General features: G+C 48.0%; 1 protein-coding gene across 2 annotated transcripts in view; it reads right to left on the minus strand.

Moving 5' to 3' along the window:
- ADAMTS17 (ADAM metallopeptidase with thrombospondin type 1 motif 17) overlaps positions 1–17,276 on the minus strand; it is a 336,180-nt gene that overhangs the window by 310,246 nt on the left and 8,658 nt on the right. For both annotated transcript variants that reach the window (XM_045795391.2, XM_087856712.1), the window contains exon 3: positions 14,315–14,480. In XM_045795391.2, the coding sequence (XP_045651347.2) occupies positions 14,315–14,480 (166 nt within the window). The remainder of the gene's footprint in view (positions 1–14,314; positions 14,481–17,276) is intronic.

Below are 17,276 nucleotides of genomic sequence, written 5' to 3' on the forward strand. Positions count from 1 at the left end.
CTTTGGGGGGAGGGGGGGGATGCAACCCCAAAGTCATTTCTTAAAAAGACCTAACAGTCACTGCAAACCCAGCGTCTGTTGCCCGTGCCTTTCTCTGTGTCGGACTTCCTGGCCCGGGCCTGCCTGCTGGGAGGGAAGCCGGGCGGGCGTGCTCCTTCGCTCAGTCACACATTCTCTCCCGCTCTCTCCCTTGGAGGGAACATGAACGCTGCTGATTCAAAAATCAGACACTTCTGCGGGAGTTGGCAGGGCCTGGATCTCCACCCCCACCGGCCCTGGAACACCAAGTCAGCACCTCCCGAGGCAGGCCGCCGGCAGGCTGTGCGATCACCAGGCCGCTGGGGCCGCGCCTTCTGGGGGCCACAGTGCCTCCTCCAGCCTCGGGGTTGGACTGGCTGCCAGGAGCTTCCTTGAGCCACCTGGACAGCCCTAGCCAGCGTGCACTTTAAATAATAAACTATGCATTCTTGATCCGTCTGCAGCTCGAGGCAGATTTTCCTATTGAAGCTGGAGGCCTTCTCTGCTTTGAGTTACCAAAGTGGGGCGGGTGCCTGTTGCATAAGAGGCACAGGAGACAAGTGGGGAAAGACAACACCACTCCTCTTCCGAGTCCTCTGCTTGGTGGAGCCGAGTGTGGGAAAGTGGATTCAGACACACATGCACAAAAAAAAAAAAAAAAAAAAAAAAAATCCTGGTAGCGTTTTTTTTTTTTCTCAGTGTTGGAATTTCAGATTTTCTTCTTCAATCAAGTAATGGGAATATTCAAGAAGAGGACTAATGTGCTTGCCCTAGAGTGGCTCTCCTGCGTTCTCTCGGAGAATATGCTCAAACGACAACTGGCAGAGGAAAACAAAGACCTGTTAAATAGGGATTGAGATGCTCAGACTTAGGGAGAAACATACTGGTGGAATGTTTCATAGAAACATTGGAAATATATTTATAATTGTGGTAGGCTGAAGAATGGTCCCCCACCAAAGATGTCCCTGGCCTGATCCCCAGGACACGTGAATATGTTAACTTACATGGCAAAAGGGGCTTTGCAGATGGGATTAAATTAAGGGTTCTGAGATGGGGAGATTATCCAGGTTGATCTGAGTGAGCCTGATGTAATCACACATGTTAATTATATAAGGGAGACAGAGAGATTTGACTATAGAAGAGAATCATTGGAGGGATGCAGCATGAGAAAGACTCCACTGCCCGTTGCTGGCTTTGAAGATGAAGGACGGGGCTGGGAGCCAAGGAATACAGGCAGCTTCTAGAAGCTGGACGAGGCAAGGAAATGGATTCTCCCCTAGAGCCTCCAGAAAGAACGAATGTCTGCTAACATCCTGACATTAGCCCAGTGAAACGGATCTCAGAGTTCTGACTTCCACAACTGTAAGATGATATATTTGTGTTGTTTTAAGCCAGTAAGTTAGTGGTAATTTGTTACAGAGGCAATGGGAAAGTAATATGAGTCTTCCTTCCAGCCGGAGGGCCTTAGACACGACTAAGATGACAAACATCTGATTGAGGCAAGTGTAATATTCAGAATGCAGACAAAGCACCTCTGGATTCTAGAAAAGTAAGTGAGGCAATCAGACTGCATTTCATGGAATAGGTAACATCTAAGCTGGGCCTCCAAAAACAAGACGGGTTTCCAACAACAGTAAAAAGATCGATACAAAAGGGTTGTTCCACACAGTTCCCTAAGCCACAGTACATCTTTAATATACCAGAGGCCTAAGAATTCACAATCTAGTTGGAGCCACATTAACTAATAATTACTTAATACATCAAGTAAGGGGGAACCGCTACGCACTTAAGTTTGAAAACCTAGATGAAATTTGCTAGGGAAATGCAATTTACCAGAATTGATCCCATTAGCAGTACAAAACTTAAACCAATTATTTTATAGAAGAAACAGGGAAAGTTAGAAAGGAACTATAGTCACGGAAAAGCACGGGGATGAGGTGGTTCCCCGGCAGAGTCCGCCAAACCTTCACAGAGCAGACAGACTCAATGATTCATAAATCGTTCCAGAGTCTGAAAACAAAGGAAAGCTTCCACATTCTTTTAAAAGCTAGTGTATCTTTGATACCTAAACTGAGGAATAGAACATATGCACACAAATTATAGGGCAACATCACGTATGAATAGGGATGCAAAAAGCCTAAATAAAGCATTAGCAAAGAGCAATATCACGCGAAGGAAATAATACACTACAACCAAGTGAGACTCATACCAGGAATTCAAGGTCGGTACAATATTAGGTCGTTGTTTACATAACATACCATCTTAATACATGTAAGAACAATCATACAGATGCCCGTCTCCCCAGTGCTGCAAAGGCCTTTAGAAAATCAAGTGTCCGTGTCTAATTTTTTTAAAAATTACACTCGTCGTGGCCATATCTGAGACAATTTATGTATCAAAAGAAATAAGTAAATAAATGAGTATCCATGGAGTAAAGTAAGAATCTATAAGTCCACACAGATACACATAAATAGATGGGGGAGAAGAGTAAGCTCTCCCTGCAGGAGAACGCGGATTAAAAATGTGGAAGAAATAATGGGAGTCCGAAAAGCACCATTCTGAAGCTCCCACAACATTAAGAGTCTGCTGAGAACCAAAAGACGCTAAAACTGGTGAGCGGAAGTCAGATGAAGAACAGGATAGTTACACAGTATCAAAAGTATCTCACAAATGTTTGTTAATTGCATAGGGAAAGATTGCGACTCTGTATCAGATTCACCCAGAAACACACCTTGAACCAAGTATTAAAGGCTGACACCCAACAACGGGACAAACCAGCAGGTGCCTCCTGAGAGGAACACATCACTTTGGTGGTATTCCTGCCGAAAATACGTAACCTATGTCCAGTCATGAAGAAGGATCAGACAAAACCGAATTTAGAGACCTCCTACAAAAGAAAACTACACTGTACTTGTGTTTTTGGAAGACAGCTGAAGGTCAGGAAGGACACATACTAAGTACCTGACCCAGAACACAGTAACTAAATGCAACGGGGGACTCGGGATTGGATTCTGGAGCAAGAAAAGAAAGCTGTAGAAGACATCATTGGGACTACAAACAAAATTTAAATAAAATCATACATTAGATAATGGTATTGTGTCAATATTTCATATCCCAAGTTTGCTAAATATACGATGGTTAAGAGTTCTTTAAAAATATAAATGTAAGTATTTACATGGGGTGCTTCGGTGGCTCAGTCAGTTAAGCATCTGCCTTCGGCTCAGGTCATGATCCCAGGGTTCTGGGATCGAGTCCCCTGGCGGGCCCCCTGCTCGGCAAGGAGTCTGCTTCTCCCTCTCCCTCTGTCCCTCCCCCTGCTCTTGCTCTTTCTCTCTCTCTCTCTCTCAGATAAATAAATAAGATCTTTTTTTAAAAATTTATAGATAAAAAGATACGATGTCTGCAAATTAGTCTCCGGTGGTTCAGGGAAAAAGTGTGTCTGTGTAGGGGAGAGCACTGGGGAGGGTGGAAGGAAGGAGGGGAGGGAGAGAGTAAGAGAGAGAAAGAGAAAGAAATGACTCCACAGGTAAAGTGTTACCCATCGGTGAGTAATGGGTATACCAGTGCTCTTTGAAACTGTATCAAAACCAGAAGCTAACGAAAGTATGGCAGAACACAAGTAAAGAGGACAGGGATAAGAGAGCAAATGGTTCATTTTGAGTCTGATGACGGGGGGATAAAGTGAGAACACTGGGTATTAGGCTGGTGGAAGTGGGCATCACCAGACAGGGGTGTGGCTGAGAAACACCCACTCACAGGGAGCAGGTGGAGACAGCAGCTGGCCACTGGAGATGCGTAGATGAATTACTGGAAGATGAAGAGCTCAAGACACAGTTTGGGAAGAGAGTGGTGGGGCCCACTCCAGGGTGGAGCCAGATAAGGACCCCAAGGCCAAGAAAAAGGGCGGGCAGCAGTCAGCACAAGGGCCCCCTAGAAAGCGCTGGCATTTGAAGGCCAGGAGACAGGACAAGGACGAGCAGTCCTTGCAGGCAATGCTTCCATGATGCAGGGAAGATACCGCTGAGAAAATGAACCAGGCTTGGGTTCTGAAGGGGACACGTCTGTCCCCCTGAGCCTGCTGTTCAGAGATAAAAAGGAAACCAGGGAACAGCAAAAGAAGGCTCGGAAGGCCGGGCTGGAGGCCCGCAGGTGGGCAGGCAGCGCGGGAAGCGTGACTCCCAGCTACGCACCAGGTCCTACCCTCAGGAGCAACGTGCCCCTGGGGACACCCCTGGCCCGTGTTTGGACACCCCTGCTTCACGTTGCAAAGTCAGAGCATCAGTCTGGTGGCTTGGCCCTCACTCCCATTCTTTCCTCCCTCCACCCTGCCCAGGAAGCACCACCTGGGAATGAGAAAGTCCTTCCAACCTGAACTCCCCCCTGTTAGCACAGGAGAAAGGGCTGATGTCAGGATGGAGGACACATTCTAAGTACCAAGAGCACGTCCAGAATGACACTGGTAATCAGTGTTCCACTCAGGGGTCATCCGTCACCTGCTGGAATGTCGGCTCCACGAGGGCCGGGACCAGATCAGGTCCCTCGTTTACTACCAGAGGCACAGGGCCCAGAACTGGGCCTGACACACAGTCGGTATCAAATAAACACTGGCCGAGTGAATAAATTACTGCCTTGGGTAACAGGGCCTATTACAAGTTTTAACACAGAGACTTGAAAATAAAATGGATTCAAGCCAACTTACAGAAAACGTACACAGACACACAGTCACCAAAAGCTTAAAAGCATGTAGAATAGAACAGAATATTTCTACAGAGATTCATTCAAACACTGCCCCCAGGCCTCGTTTATCCATTTTCTTCCCTGATTCTCCACCAATCAACCCAGAATCAGAGCTTCCAGAGGGAATCCCAAAGGTGAGTCCCCCAGGCAAGAGGGACTTGCCTTCCAGATGGCCTTCACCAAGCCTCCAGGAGGCCCATGTGTGCAATGCTCCATCCACTCCTTTGGAGATCTCGGGGCTGCTTTTGCTGAATGACCAAATTTTTTAAAAGAAGGAAGGATGGAAGAGGGAAGGGGGGAATATACCACAGATCAACTGATTATCCATGCAGGAAGAATTCTGTTAACTGAATATACAGGAATTTTTAGAAGGTAACAAGCTTTCTTTAATTCTTAACATTTTTAAATGGTTAGGGGCCCCTCCCATTGTGTGCTGTCCCCCAGCCAGGACACCTGCAGGGCCTCCTTGTCACCCCAATTTCTGCTACCACTGTGATGGTCAGCTCATGCCAACAGGGCCCCTCCTCAAGCATATGACCCTGGCCCTTCCTTTTCTGCAGGCTCTTATACCTACAAAGCCTGCTTGGCTTACACAAGAGCAGCTGGCAATCTGGGAGACAAGAGGCACTGGATAACTCCCCAGCTCCCCACCATCTGCATCCTTGAGACCGCTCTGGCAGCTTCCATGTCCTTTTCAGAGTGCCTGTTGTAGGAACCAAGCTTCTGCTGCCCACAGCAATAACCTTGGCATACTCGCCCTCCGCTGGAGTTTCCACCGGATTCCACCGAATTCTGCTCTTCCCCATCTCTGCCTCCTCCTTCCTGGGACTCCTCCCTCTCTCAAACCAACCACCTATACTCAAGCCCTCTTCTGAGGCCTGGCTTTTAGAGAGCCCACTCGATGGACCTTTTCCATAAAGAGATGATGACACCTTGTGTTTTAATAATACTTTCTACTTAATGAAAACCCACTGGCATTAGCTCATTTAACTCCCAGCTACCTGGTGAAACGAAGATATTGAGAAAAGTACCACCTCTCTTTTACAGATAAGGAAACATGGAGTAAGAGAGCCGTGGACACTGAGCGTCTCTGCATGCTGGGAAGCAGCGTGAGACCCTGCCCACAGCCACCAGGCCCTGCCCCAGGCTGCACTCCCTCCCAGACCACGTGGGCGGCCAGTGTCCATTTCACAGCGTCTTACAGGCTCCAAAGCCACGGAGTTATACAGCCTCGGGGAATAATAATGGCAATAATTATAATAATACTAGAAGGATGATGATGACTTTATAGAGCGAGTTTACTGGGTTTTAATTTTATTCTTTCCAAAGAGCGATTACCAAGCATCCTCCCTCCCACCCAAACACCCCAAACAAAAATCCGAACGATTTCTTCAGTCATTTGTCTTAAAAAGAAATAAAAATGAGATCAAAGGGACTTGGATGAACACATGGTTCACATAAAGCAAATGGCAGGATCGGAGATTCCCCCCGAGCTGGGGAGAATGAAGTCGGAACACAAGAGCGAATGCTGAAACCATTATTCCTAAACACTCAGGATGCCAAAGGGGCCCCGTGGGCTTTTCTAGGAAGACTCTGAAGTCCAAGAAACACTTATCTGGTGATCTCAAAAGTGCCCCCTGCGAGCACCAGGCAGCCAGGAGATGTGGCTGTGCATCCCCAGCCTCAAAGGAGGCAGGGGTCCGTCTGCCCCCCTCCCCGGCCTTCCAGGCCGGATCCGCACTCAGCCGCCGGCTAACACTGCGCCAGAACCTTCCAGAGCAGGTGGTGGGTGCACGTCAGGAATGCCATTCCCAGTTGTAGGGTTTTTTTTTTTTAAGATTTCATTTATGTACTTATCTGAGACAGAGAGCACAGAGGGAGAGGGAGAAGCAGACACCCCCCTGAGCACAGAGCCTGCACGGGGCTTGATCCCAGGACCCTGAGATCATGACCTGAGCCGAAGGCAGATGCTTGACCGACTGAGCCACCCAGGCGTCCCCCAGTAGTAGTTTCTGAAGCCTGACCTCCCCTAAAGAACAATGTTAGGGGAAGGAGTGCCCTTGATACGAGGAGCAGGGGCTGAAGCACCAAGAGCAGTGGGGGAGGCTTCTCCAGCGGGGGGACAGCCTGCTTGGGTTCTCTGAGCAGCACGGAGACATCCACCCTTGCAGCCCCCAGGTGGTGGGCCCCAGCACCACAGCGCCTCTGAAAGGTCCCTGTCATCAAGGACGGCACAGAGAGGTTGAGAAATTTCATACCTGGAACAGTTAATGAATGATCTGAGGCGTCGGTGACCTGGAAGACATGTGACCCAAACATTGGCCTAAAGGGTGAGGGGCCAGTGTTACATTGCCACCGTGAGAGGAGATGTGGCTAGGACCCCGGAGGGGCAGGGGACCTGCACCCACAGGCACGGGGAAGTTCAGAGAAGTTTGTCTCTGTTCACAACTCTGAATGCCAGGGGAATGGAAGGCAGAGTCTTGGGGGTAAGTTGCCCCAGCCTGTGCTATACACAAACACATGTCATTCTCATGGTACAGCTTCACTGAGGAATAAATGTTAAAGTAGAAATCACATTTGGGCTTGTGAAAGAGTCCTGGGGCATCCGACAGAAGCACATGTGAAATTACTCAGTAGAGATTTTTCCATAACCCAGCATACAGAGCACTCCCCCAGAGAAGGAGGGAGGGACACAGCAGCCTACGCTGAGCTCAGAGTATAAAGTCACAATCCACATAAGAAAATGGTCCAGTGTGAGAGTGGGCCCATAGGACAAACAGAAGACCTACACCCCAAGAAACTTAAAGGGTGGAATAATTCAAAGAAGACTTCAAAGAAATCAGGGTGAAATACCCAAGGTGATAAAGGAAGGGTAAAGTCACAACAAAAGAATAGGACACTATGAAAAAGACAGGCAGAACTGGAAAAGAATCAAATATAACTTCCAGAAGCGTAGAGGCTAAACACGAAAACTGAAAACACAATGATTAGATTAAAAGGAGATTCGGGGGCGCCTGGGTGGCTCAGTCGTTAAGTGTCTGCCCTCGGCTCAGGGCGTGATCCTGGCGTTCTGGGATCGAGCCCCACATCAGGCTCCCTGCTCTGCTGGGAGCCTGCTTCTTCCTCTCCCACTCCCCCTACCTGTGTTCCCTCTCACTGGCTATCTCTCTGTCAAATAAATAAATAAAATCTTTTTTTAAAAAAAAAAGATTAAAAGGAGATTCGAGCCCATTTAAGAGACTTCTGGTGAAGTGGGAGACCAACGAGAAGAAATTATTCAGAATACAGAATAAAAAGAGACCTAATACATTAAAAAAAAAAAGTTAACAAAACACCGAGGAAAGAACAGGAAGGTTCATGTCAAAGGGGTGGTGGGTGGTCAAGGCTAGGAAGAAAAGAACAGCCCAGGGTGCTGAATGCAGGCCTAGTCGTGCTTTGCGGGGTGTAGAAGATCCCTAAGACAGAGCTCAGGGCAACAAAGTGACAAGGAGGTGACTGAGGACATGCCGGAAAGGCATTCCCATAACTCAGTTACGGTATGTGGTTGTAATCATTCTATTTTATTATTGTTGCTGTTAATCCCTTCCTATGCCTAATACATAAATTAAACTTTATCATACATATGTACGTGTAGGAAAAAACATAGTAGCTACAGGGTTTGGTACTCTCCGTGGTTTCAGGCATCCACCGGGGGTCTTGAATGTATCCCTCAGGATGGTGGTTTCTTCTGGGGAGTAAGTTAGAGGGACAGGGGGACAGTCAAGTCATACCCATAAGTAGTCATTTCTCTCAAAAAAGAAAAAAGTTCTGAAGCAGATACAGTAGATCTTAATATGGGTTAAGTCTGAATGCTGGGTTTATGGACTTCTGGTTTTTCTTTCATGTGTCGTTTTTGTTTTTGCCTTTTTGTTTGTTTTGTTTGAAATAGTTCAGAACTAAAAACAATTTAAACCCGCCACACGTGTGTACTTCCACGCTGTCTGTCTCCCCCATCAAATCATAAGCTCCCTGGCGGCAGGGGCCATGCTGTGTCCAGCTCACCCCAGTGTGCCCCGTGTCCAGGGGGTCAACAAATACTTAATGGCCAAATAAATGAAAAACAAGAGGAAAAATGTAAGCATATGACCTCCAAGGGCAACTTCTGGTCTAGAAACACTAAGATTCCTTGATTTGTTCAAGAGGCAAGAATGGCAGATTCAAGAAGAATAATGAGAGCTTTCAGCTCCTAGCTCAGTGCCCTGTAGGGTTTCTCTTTCTCTCCCACTTAATACAGAATGAAGGCATTGAAGTGGTCCCCTGAGGATGAAGAATGGGGGTACAAATAATAATTACAAGCACGGCAGCTGCCACAATAGCTAAAATTTGTTAGCGGCTAAGTGACAAGTTGTGCATTATCTCCTGTAACACTCACAAAACCCCTACAAAATAGATGACGTTACTTAGCTGCAGATGATGAGACTGAGGGTCAGAGTGGCTCAGTCCTTTCTACCTTGTCTGAGTCTATGCAGCTTCTTCAGTATTTAGCAAGAAATATATGTGAACAGATGAACAGTCAGCTAGGACCTCTATTCTTACAGAAAGGGTCCCTTTGTACAGCCTGTTTCTAATTTCTCCTAAATTTGTTTTTTTACCTTTTAGGCATTTGTGAGGGTTCTCATGAATATGCCCCACCCCCCATCCATAACGTAGCTGGAAGGATCACATCATCCCTCATCTGCGTGGTCCCCCTCAGCAACAACCCTGAGAAGCAGACAAGACCGGCGTCATCATTTCAATGTTACAGATGAGAAAACACAGGCTTTTAGGGACTGAATTGTGTACTCTAACCCTCAGCAACTTAGAGAACCACTATGTTTGAAGAGAGGGTCTTTAAAGAGGTAATTAAGTGAAAATGACACCATTAATAGGCTCTAATCCAATATAACTAGTGTTCTTGTAAGAACAGGAGATTAGGACACAGACACGCACAGAGGGAAGACCGTGTGAGGATGCATGGAGAAGGCGGCCATCTACAAACCAAGGAAAGAGGCCTTTGGAGAAACAACCCTAACAACACCTTGATCTTGGACTTCTCGCCTCCAGAACTGTAAGGAAATAAGTGCTTACTGTTTAAGCCACCCACATGGGGGTATTTTGTTCCGGCAGCCCTAACAAATTACAACAGACACGCAGAGGTATCAAGGGACTCTTCTGGGGTCACACCCAAGAAAGACAGAGTCAGGCTTCTAGCACTATTCTTCTTCCTTTCCCCTGAAATAATACTTAAAATAATGGTGTCTGTTTTTAGAGTTAATTTTTTTTCTGTAAATAAATCCTTAAGATATTAAGATGGAGAAACTCAAGTAGCATTTTTAATTCCATTTATTTGGGGCTCCTCTTCTAGTTGAGATGTAGACAACATGGAACGCCGTCACTACCGCTAAAACAACCACAGCAACAAACACTGTGTAAACTATTACACCTTTTTTTTTTTTAATCCACTGGAGAGCCGGGGTCTCGATAAAGTTGAGAGTAGAACCAAAGCTCAGAGGGATTGAGCCCTTCGAAGTGAGCCAAGACTGGCAGCCACACGTTTCCCCGCAGCACAGGTGGGATGGGGAATGGAAGCAGCAGCAGATAGAACTCTGTGGCAGTCAGAAGGAACCAGCCAAATCCTTATCAACCATGTGAGCTGAAAGGATGGCTTGGATTTGGAGCAGGGGCGCCCTGAATCCGCTCCACCGGAGCTTTAGCGAGTATGGTGACCTGCAGGAAGTCAGGACAAGGACAGAGAGCAGAATGATACCTCCACGGTGACGTGGGGACTGGGACCTAAGCTCTTCCGGTCCTGCCTCAAGACACGTGAAACCAGCGGAGAACTGAAAGTAGGTAAAGCTGCAATCCAGGTCAACCCACCTCAACTCCCAATCAAACAGTAGAGTTGATCTCCTGAGCCTCGCGGCCTCTTTGTCACTACAAGAGAAGCCAGCTGAGGACAGGCTGTCAGAGATAGAAACAGCTGTCGAGAAGCCCAGCCTGGCCAAGCCTACCTGAGGCCCAACCTCCCGCTCTGCTCCTCAGTTCCACGAGCCCGGGGCGGTGATGTTGTGAGTGGTTAAGCCAGTTTGATTTGTCATTTCCAACCAAAGGAATCTTAATGGACACAAAACACGAGTCCCAACCAATGATTTGTTACAGATCATATATACAACTGTTAGGCAAATTATTGCATCAATTGGCAATATGCAATTTCTGAAAGAGTTACGGCAGCCTCTAAATTCTCACTAAAACTCACTTTATGATGGTATAAATGAATCAAACAATACTACAAAATAACCACCAATGGTTTTCTAAAACAATCGTTTAACAGAACGGGAAGGAGACATCAATGTCTTCGCAGGCACCATTGTCGGACGGCATATTTGTGTTACAATGAGCACACTGAAACACGGCAGGGTTCCTCACTTGACAGTGTCTTATAGGAAATTAGTTCTAATAATCTGCCACATGCCTCAACCATCCACATGGTACATCTACCATGATGGAGGAGACAGAGATCGGAATTGTTACCAAAGCCCATGAAAATGGGGAGATTCTAAACTGAATCTGAATGGAGAAGTTAAAATAAGCACAGAAGACGGACAAAAAGTTTTGAAGTCAAAATTGGGAAATGTTTCAAAATATCCAAAGTATCACTTTTGCTGTTGAGAATTGCCCCCAAAACCTTCAAAAACTCGTGCTGTGGGGAAAAAAAAGAGAGAGAGAGAGAGAGAGAGAAGAAGAGGAGAAGGAGGAGGAGGAGGAGGAGAAAGGCTCGCAGACTCCATATTTTTCATGCCAAGTTCCAATCCGGAGTGACACTTTATGAATCATTTGATAAGGTCCTAAAAATAAGGAGCAATAAAGGTAATAGGGTCGGCCTGTCCTCTCTCTGGGAGCCCCAAAGACTGCTAGAAATCCAATCTCAGGATATCTACGAGAAGGCAGTGGTGGGTCCTTCCAGGTGGCCTTGTGCCTGTGCTAGTCCCTCTATCTGAGTAGAGCACGGTGGCTTACCACAGTTCAAATCTCAGGTAAACTGAGTGCTTCATGGAGGAGGAAGAATTATCAGACTCCTCCTCACCGACAAGAGCCAGCTGGTTACTGCCAGGCCAGGTCCAAGGTTGGGGTAACACCAGATCCAAAGTAAGGCACAATGACCCCCAGGACAGCCAGGGTCGGCCACAGAGAACATGTGCCCAGAGGAAATCCTGGATGATTCATCTGATTCCTAGTTCCAAGAAGCCAAAAACGCATCTTGCTGGTTTCCCAGTAAATTGATATTCTCAATTTCTCAATGAAATTCCTAAATTCCCATGAAGTCAATAGGGCCTGACTGCCTTATTGGCTAAACCTATTAGAAGGCCCATTGTCTTCCTCAACACAGCAACAAAATTTACAGAGCGTTTCCCACAAAGCAAGAAGGACTTAGAAGGGAGATCGATACCCTTCTCTGGTGTCTGTGTTCCTCCCCAGGACGGTCGGAGCTGGCCCCAGCTTGGGTACACACACGGCTCTAGCATGATGACTGAGACATGGGGACAGTGAAGGGGAGAGGATTTTTTAAAGCAAACTCAGAGATCTCTTGCATGACTGCTCTTATTTTAACTTCATTTCTATCACGTCCTCCCCACCCAGGTTTTGTTCATTTCATTTCCTTCGTTACAGGCTAAACACTCTATGGAAAGGGTGCCTTGAAACCAGCCTCAGGGAGAAAAATGCAAACCCGGGCACAATTTATCATTTTGCCAGCAGTCCTGGGTATCGGGCATGTCCCCAAAGACGATGGCAGCAGGAATGAGACCAATATTCCATGATATCGTCCACAAGCCCCCTGGGTCTCTGATCCTGACTGGCAGCTGATGAGTGCCGGCCTGAATAGAGGGAAAGGTGAGACTAAGACGTATTTGCCCTTGGACTTCATTGTGGGGTCCTGCCTGGTGGTTCTCACCTGAAAAACGCACTTCCGATGGCCCACCGGTGCTGTTACTCGTGTTTAACACTCCTTAGCTCGGTGGTTCTCAGCACCAGCTGAACGTTAGAACCACCCGGAGAGATCTGAATGCACCAGATGCCACGACTGCGCCCGAGACCAAGGAAAGCAGCTCTTCAGGGACAGGACCCAGGCGTGAGCAGCTGTCAAGTCTCTCCAGGTGGTGCCAATGGACAGCCAGCCCTGGGACCCACCGCCTGGGCATAATCCCCCTGCCTCTGAAACAATACATTCGGATGAGCAGAAAACACACACGGATGTAGAAGGACCAACGGTCACTTATTTTGAAAGCAGATTTTTTAAAAAACTGTTCCACCAAGACTGTCAGGTGCCTGATGTTTAAGTAACACCCCCACAAGCCCCTGCTTGCGATTTAAGAGTGTGTTTGAGTTACTAGTCATGTCATGCTGAGGTCCACCCTCCCCCACTTCTGTAAGGAAGGAGCAGAGGAAACCCTCCCGTATGGTGGCATTCTCTATTTACCACTCAGAGCTCTGCTGGGGTTTCAGAGACGGCCTTGATTCGGCAACATCACCTCCGCCCTCTCCCTGCCGAATGCAGACCAGCTAAGGAAGGAAGCTACCTGCATGAGATCAGGTCTACGGGCAACAACTGAGCTGTTGTGAGGCTTATTCACATGTCCCAAAGCTGTCCTAAAGGAGAGTCACATCACTGATATATTTCCAGCATCACTGGAATACCAAACAGAGACACTGTATTTCCTTATCCAAAAATAAGTCTTTAAACTATAAAAGCACAACTCCCAAAGGTCAGCCGTGGGGTCCCATGCCCCCCAGGAGGAAATGCCATCTGTGAGCAGCAGCTTTTCCGTCTTCATCAGGGGACGCCCGCAGGAAGACTGCTGGTGACAGATCAATGTCCGTTCCTGTGACCGTGAAACGGTCTTCAACACCTGACCGTGAACCCACAAGTTCCTCAAATAGAGGCACAGAATCGAAGAACCCTGGGTTCTCACCCCAAGCTACTTGTCACAATCACCTTTCAAAACCTGGACACCCCAGTCACACCCCAGACCAACCGGATCAGGATGCTGGGGGACAGGTCAGTGCCAGGCACTGCGTAAAGCAGTGGTTCCCCCACCTCAGCACACATCAGGAGCACACCTGTGAAGCCACGGCTTCCGAGGCCCCCCCAGGTGCAGCCAGGCCTGGGGACCCCCATCTAGAAGAGCCAGCTCTGGCCAGGGACAGAGGGAATTCTCATTCTAGCTCTGCCACCAACCCAGGGTTGGGTAACAAAGAAGCCATCAAGATGTGGGGGACCTCAACTCGTTCCTGATCTATACAACCAAGGCACTGCATGAATGAGGTCCTGAGTGCCTTCCCTTTTCAAAGGGCTGCTACACAGAAAATGCTAACACGATCCAGATAGAGAGGAAAAGGCAGTGGCCTTAGGGGCCATAAACAGAACAGCCTCAAAACACAGGGGAAGGTAGGTTCTTGCTCACAGGACTTCAGTGCGTCTGGGGACGTGCAGTGAAACGGCCGAATGGCATGTGCTGTCAAGCGAGATGTTTCCCAGACTCACCTGTTAGAACCTGGCAGAACTGCCCAGGGACCTGGGCCTCGGTGGAGGCGCTGGGTGTCAAGGACCATTTGCGCCTGACCAGGTGCTCTCGTGCGCTGAGCGGGCCCTGGGAATTGTTGAGGGGCTGGATTAGCACCTGCTCCTGCCCAAGCTGGATGAGACCAACCTGCCCAGAAAGAGGAAAATGGGATATGAGTCATCCTCGCTCACGCACACCCACGACCCCGACAACCCGAGGGCAGCAAGACCACCTGGCTATGGCCTGGGCCTCACATCTGGGGCTTTTGCTTTGCAGGGATCTCTGATTCACTGAGCCCAAAAGGAGCTTCTGTGGGGCCTGAAACATCCCATCCTGTGGCTATGTTGGGGAGGGGGGCATGGGGTCACAGGGTGCAGGGATATATACAGCAGCACCCACTTCTCGGGCTCGCTTTCAAAAGAAATGTATTATTTTATTAGTAGTAAAAAGAAATTTTCTTTTAAAAATTAGTTTTAAAATCATCTTCCAAAAGTCCACTGGAGGAGGCAATGCCAAAAGTGTTGGGGATGAATGACAATTACATCCCTAGTGGGGGAGAAAATGTTTCTTATCCCTGGGCATATTAAGAAGGAAGGAGGGTGGAGTCAGTCCTGTGATACCAATAGCTTTGTGACAGGGGATTTGTATATTCTTTCAGAACTTGTGGCGTTTAAGAGAAATGGACGGACTATCCCATGGGTTAGATTTGATTCTAATTTAAAGCACATCATGGACTTAGATTTGTGATTTTAAAATCTTGGTAGGCTTAGAAGCAGTATTAGAATGTGTATGAGAACTTACGACTGCCCACGTTTATAGGACTCCTTATCAGGTTTGTAGGAATCACTGAAATACTCGCAAAGGGCTTCTTAGCTAACCAAAGAGCTTAAAAAGGAAATTGCCTGTGTTCAATTTCTCAAGGCAGTTTTAAAGGTTTAAAAGTTGTTAATCACCAAATTTACAAGTGGCGCCAAATATTATCCAAAGCTTCCTTGAAAAGGACTGCAAAAAACCTGCCAGATAAAAGGGATTAAGAGCCCACTTATCTAGGTGAGCACGGGCAAATGTATAGAATTGTTGACTCATGTTGTACACCTGAAACTAATATAACCTGTTAATTATACTTCAAGGAAGAGTTTTAAAAACTTGCTAGATTAGAAATAGGATGTGACTTGTAAACTGAAGGAAAAATTTAAGAACTAGGTTTTTTAATTGGCCACTTTAATAGAGTGAATATTAATTTTAAAATATAGGGGCACCTGGGTGGCTCAGTTGGTTAAGTGTCTGCCTTCGGCTCAGGTCATGATCCCAGGGTCCTGGGATCGAGCCCTGCATCGGGCTCCCCCTCCTGCTTGCCCTGCTTGTGCTCTGTCATATAAATAAATAAAATCTTTAAAAAAATAATTATATTTATATTTATACGCACACACATACACACACACATATATATATATGATACAGAGAACTCTTAACATCCCTTAGAACCAATGCTGACGGCATGAAACTAACTTGTGCTCCTTCCCTGGGATACCTGCTGCTAGTTTCCCTTCTGAGGTGTTAACAAAGCAAGGTAAACCTCCTGGCAAGGAATGCCACTGAGCCCCGGGCTGGAGGAGGACCCGAGTTTGCACACTGAGCTGTGCGGCCCATGGCGCCTCCTCCGGGTGGAGGCCCAGGACCACCTTTGCGAAACAGATTCCAAAGATCAAGCAGACCCGTCCGGCCGAAATGAGCATCATCTCTTCTCTCTCCCCATGACCCTCTTTTGTAAAGGCCGTGTCATGCGGAAGCGGTGCTTGTCAAACTCCAATGCACATGAAATCACCCAGGCGTCTTGGGTAGGCCCCGAAAATGTGCATTTCTAACGAGCCCCCGTGTGACACTAATGCTGCCGGTCCGGGGCCCCCACTTTGAGCAGCACTGCTCTCCAGCACAGCAATTCCTCCGGCCTCAAGGACAGACCTCACTCCAGCCAAATGGCAGATCTCCTCTACATTCGGAGAGGATGCCTGGACACCACGCCTCTTTCAAAGTAAACCAGATCAACTAATAAGATCGCCTCCAACCCCGAGCCCCCAAAACACAGGGTGAGACCGTACTTACAGCTCCTAGCAGATTTCAAGGTTTCCATTTCATTAGAACTTCTGCCAAGAACAACTCAAGAGATTTTACTGCCCAAATAAAACTGTCTTAAAGTGGCATTGCATGACCCGCAGGAAAGCACGGCTTTCTTCCCTCTCCTTTGAAGTTAGAACTTGAATTTGTTCACGAAGATACTTTGGGGAGACAGAAGAAGTGGATGCAGAAAGTGGCTGTGGGGGGGGGTACGCAGAGCTCCCCTGGGGCTGCACCTAAAGAAAGCCTCCGTGCAGAACACACCACTCAGTAACCGTGGCGAACACTTCCATGGGTCGAAATAACATTGGCAGGTGGGGCACAGCACGCGGGATGAGCCCCATGTGGAAGGAGCCCCGTGCTCCCCGGAGGATCTGCTCAACTTGGACTCTGGGTGTGGCGGGTCACAGGCCCCTTGGGTCTAGCACGTTCAAAGCCGGTTACCCGTCCGTTGTAGTGTCTGCCTTCACAGGCTGCGGTATAGAAGGATAGGCGGCGGGTAGCTCTCTCCAGGGCCACAGAGGGGCACGGCCCCTTGGCGAGAACGCCTGCACGTGCACACACCCAAGCCACAGCGGAAGTAGCCCCTTCGCTTTAGCAGGTCTTGTTTGCAGGGCCCCACAAGCCCGCTTCCACCCCTTTAGGGAGGACGATGGTAACAGTGGTAAGGTAACTAGGTGCGCGGACGGACCGAGCTCTACCCGGCAGCTTCTCACCCTCCTGGGACCCGGCTCGCAAGCAGACGTGGCCAGGACTAGCACCCAGGAGCGAGCGGGCCCGGGCACAGCCCTCTCCCTGAGGAGCCAGCGCGGGGAAGAACCCTGCCCT

This window comes from Ursus americanus, chromosome 28 (genome assembly GCF_024610735.1).
Source record: "Ursus americanus isolate L20-20 chromosome 28, mUrsAme1.1.p, whole genome shotgun sequence".
Classification (NCBI taxonomy): domain Eukaryota; kingdom Metazoa; phylum Chordata; class Mammalia; order Carnivora; family Ursidae; genus Ursus; species Ursus americanus.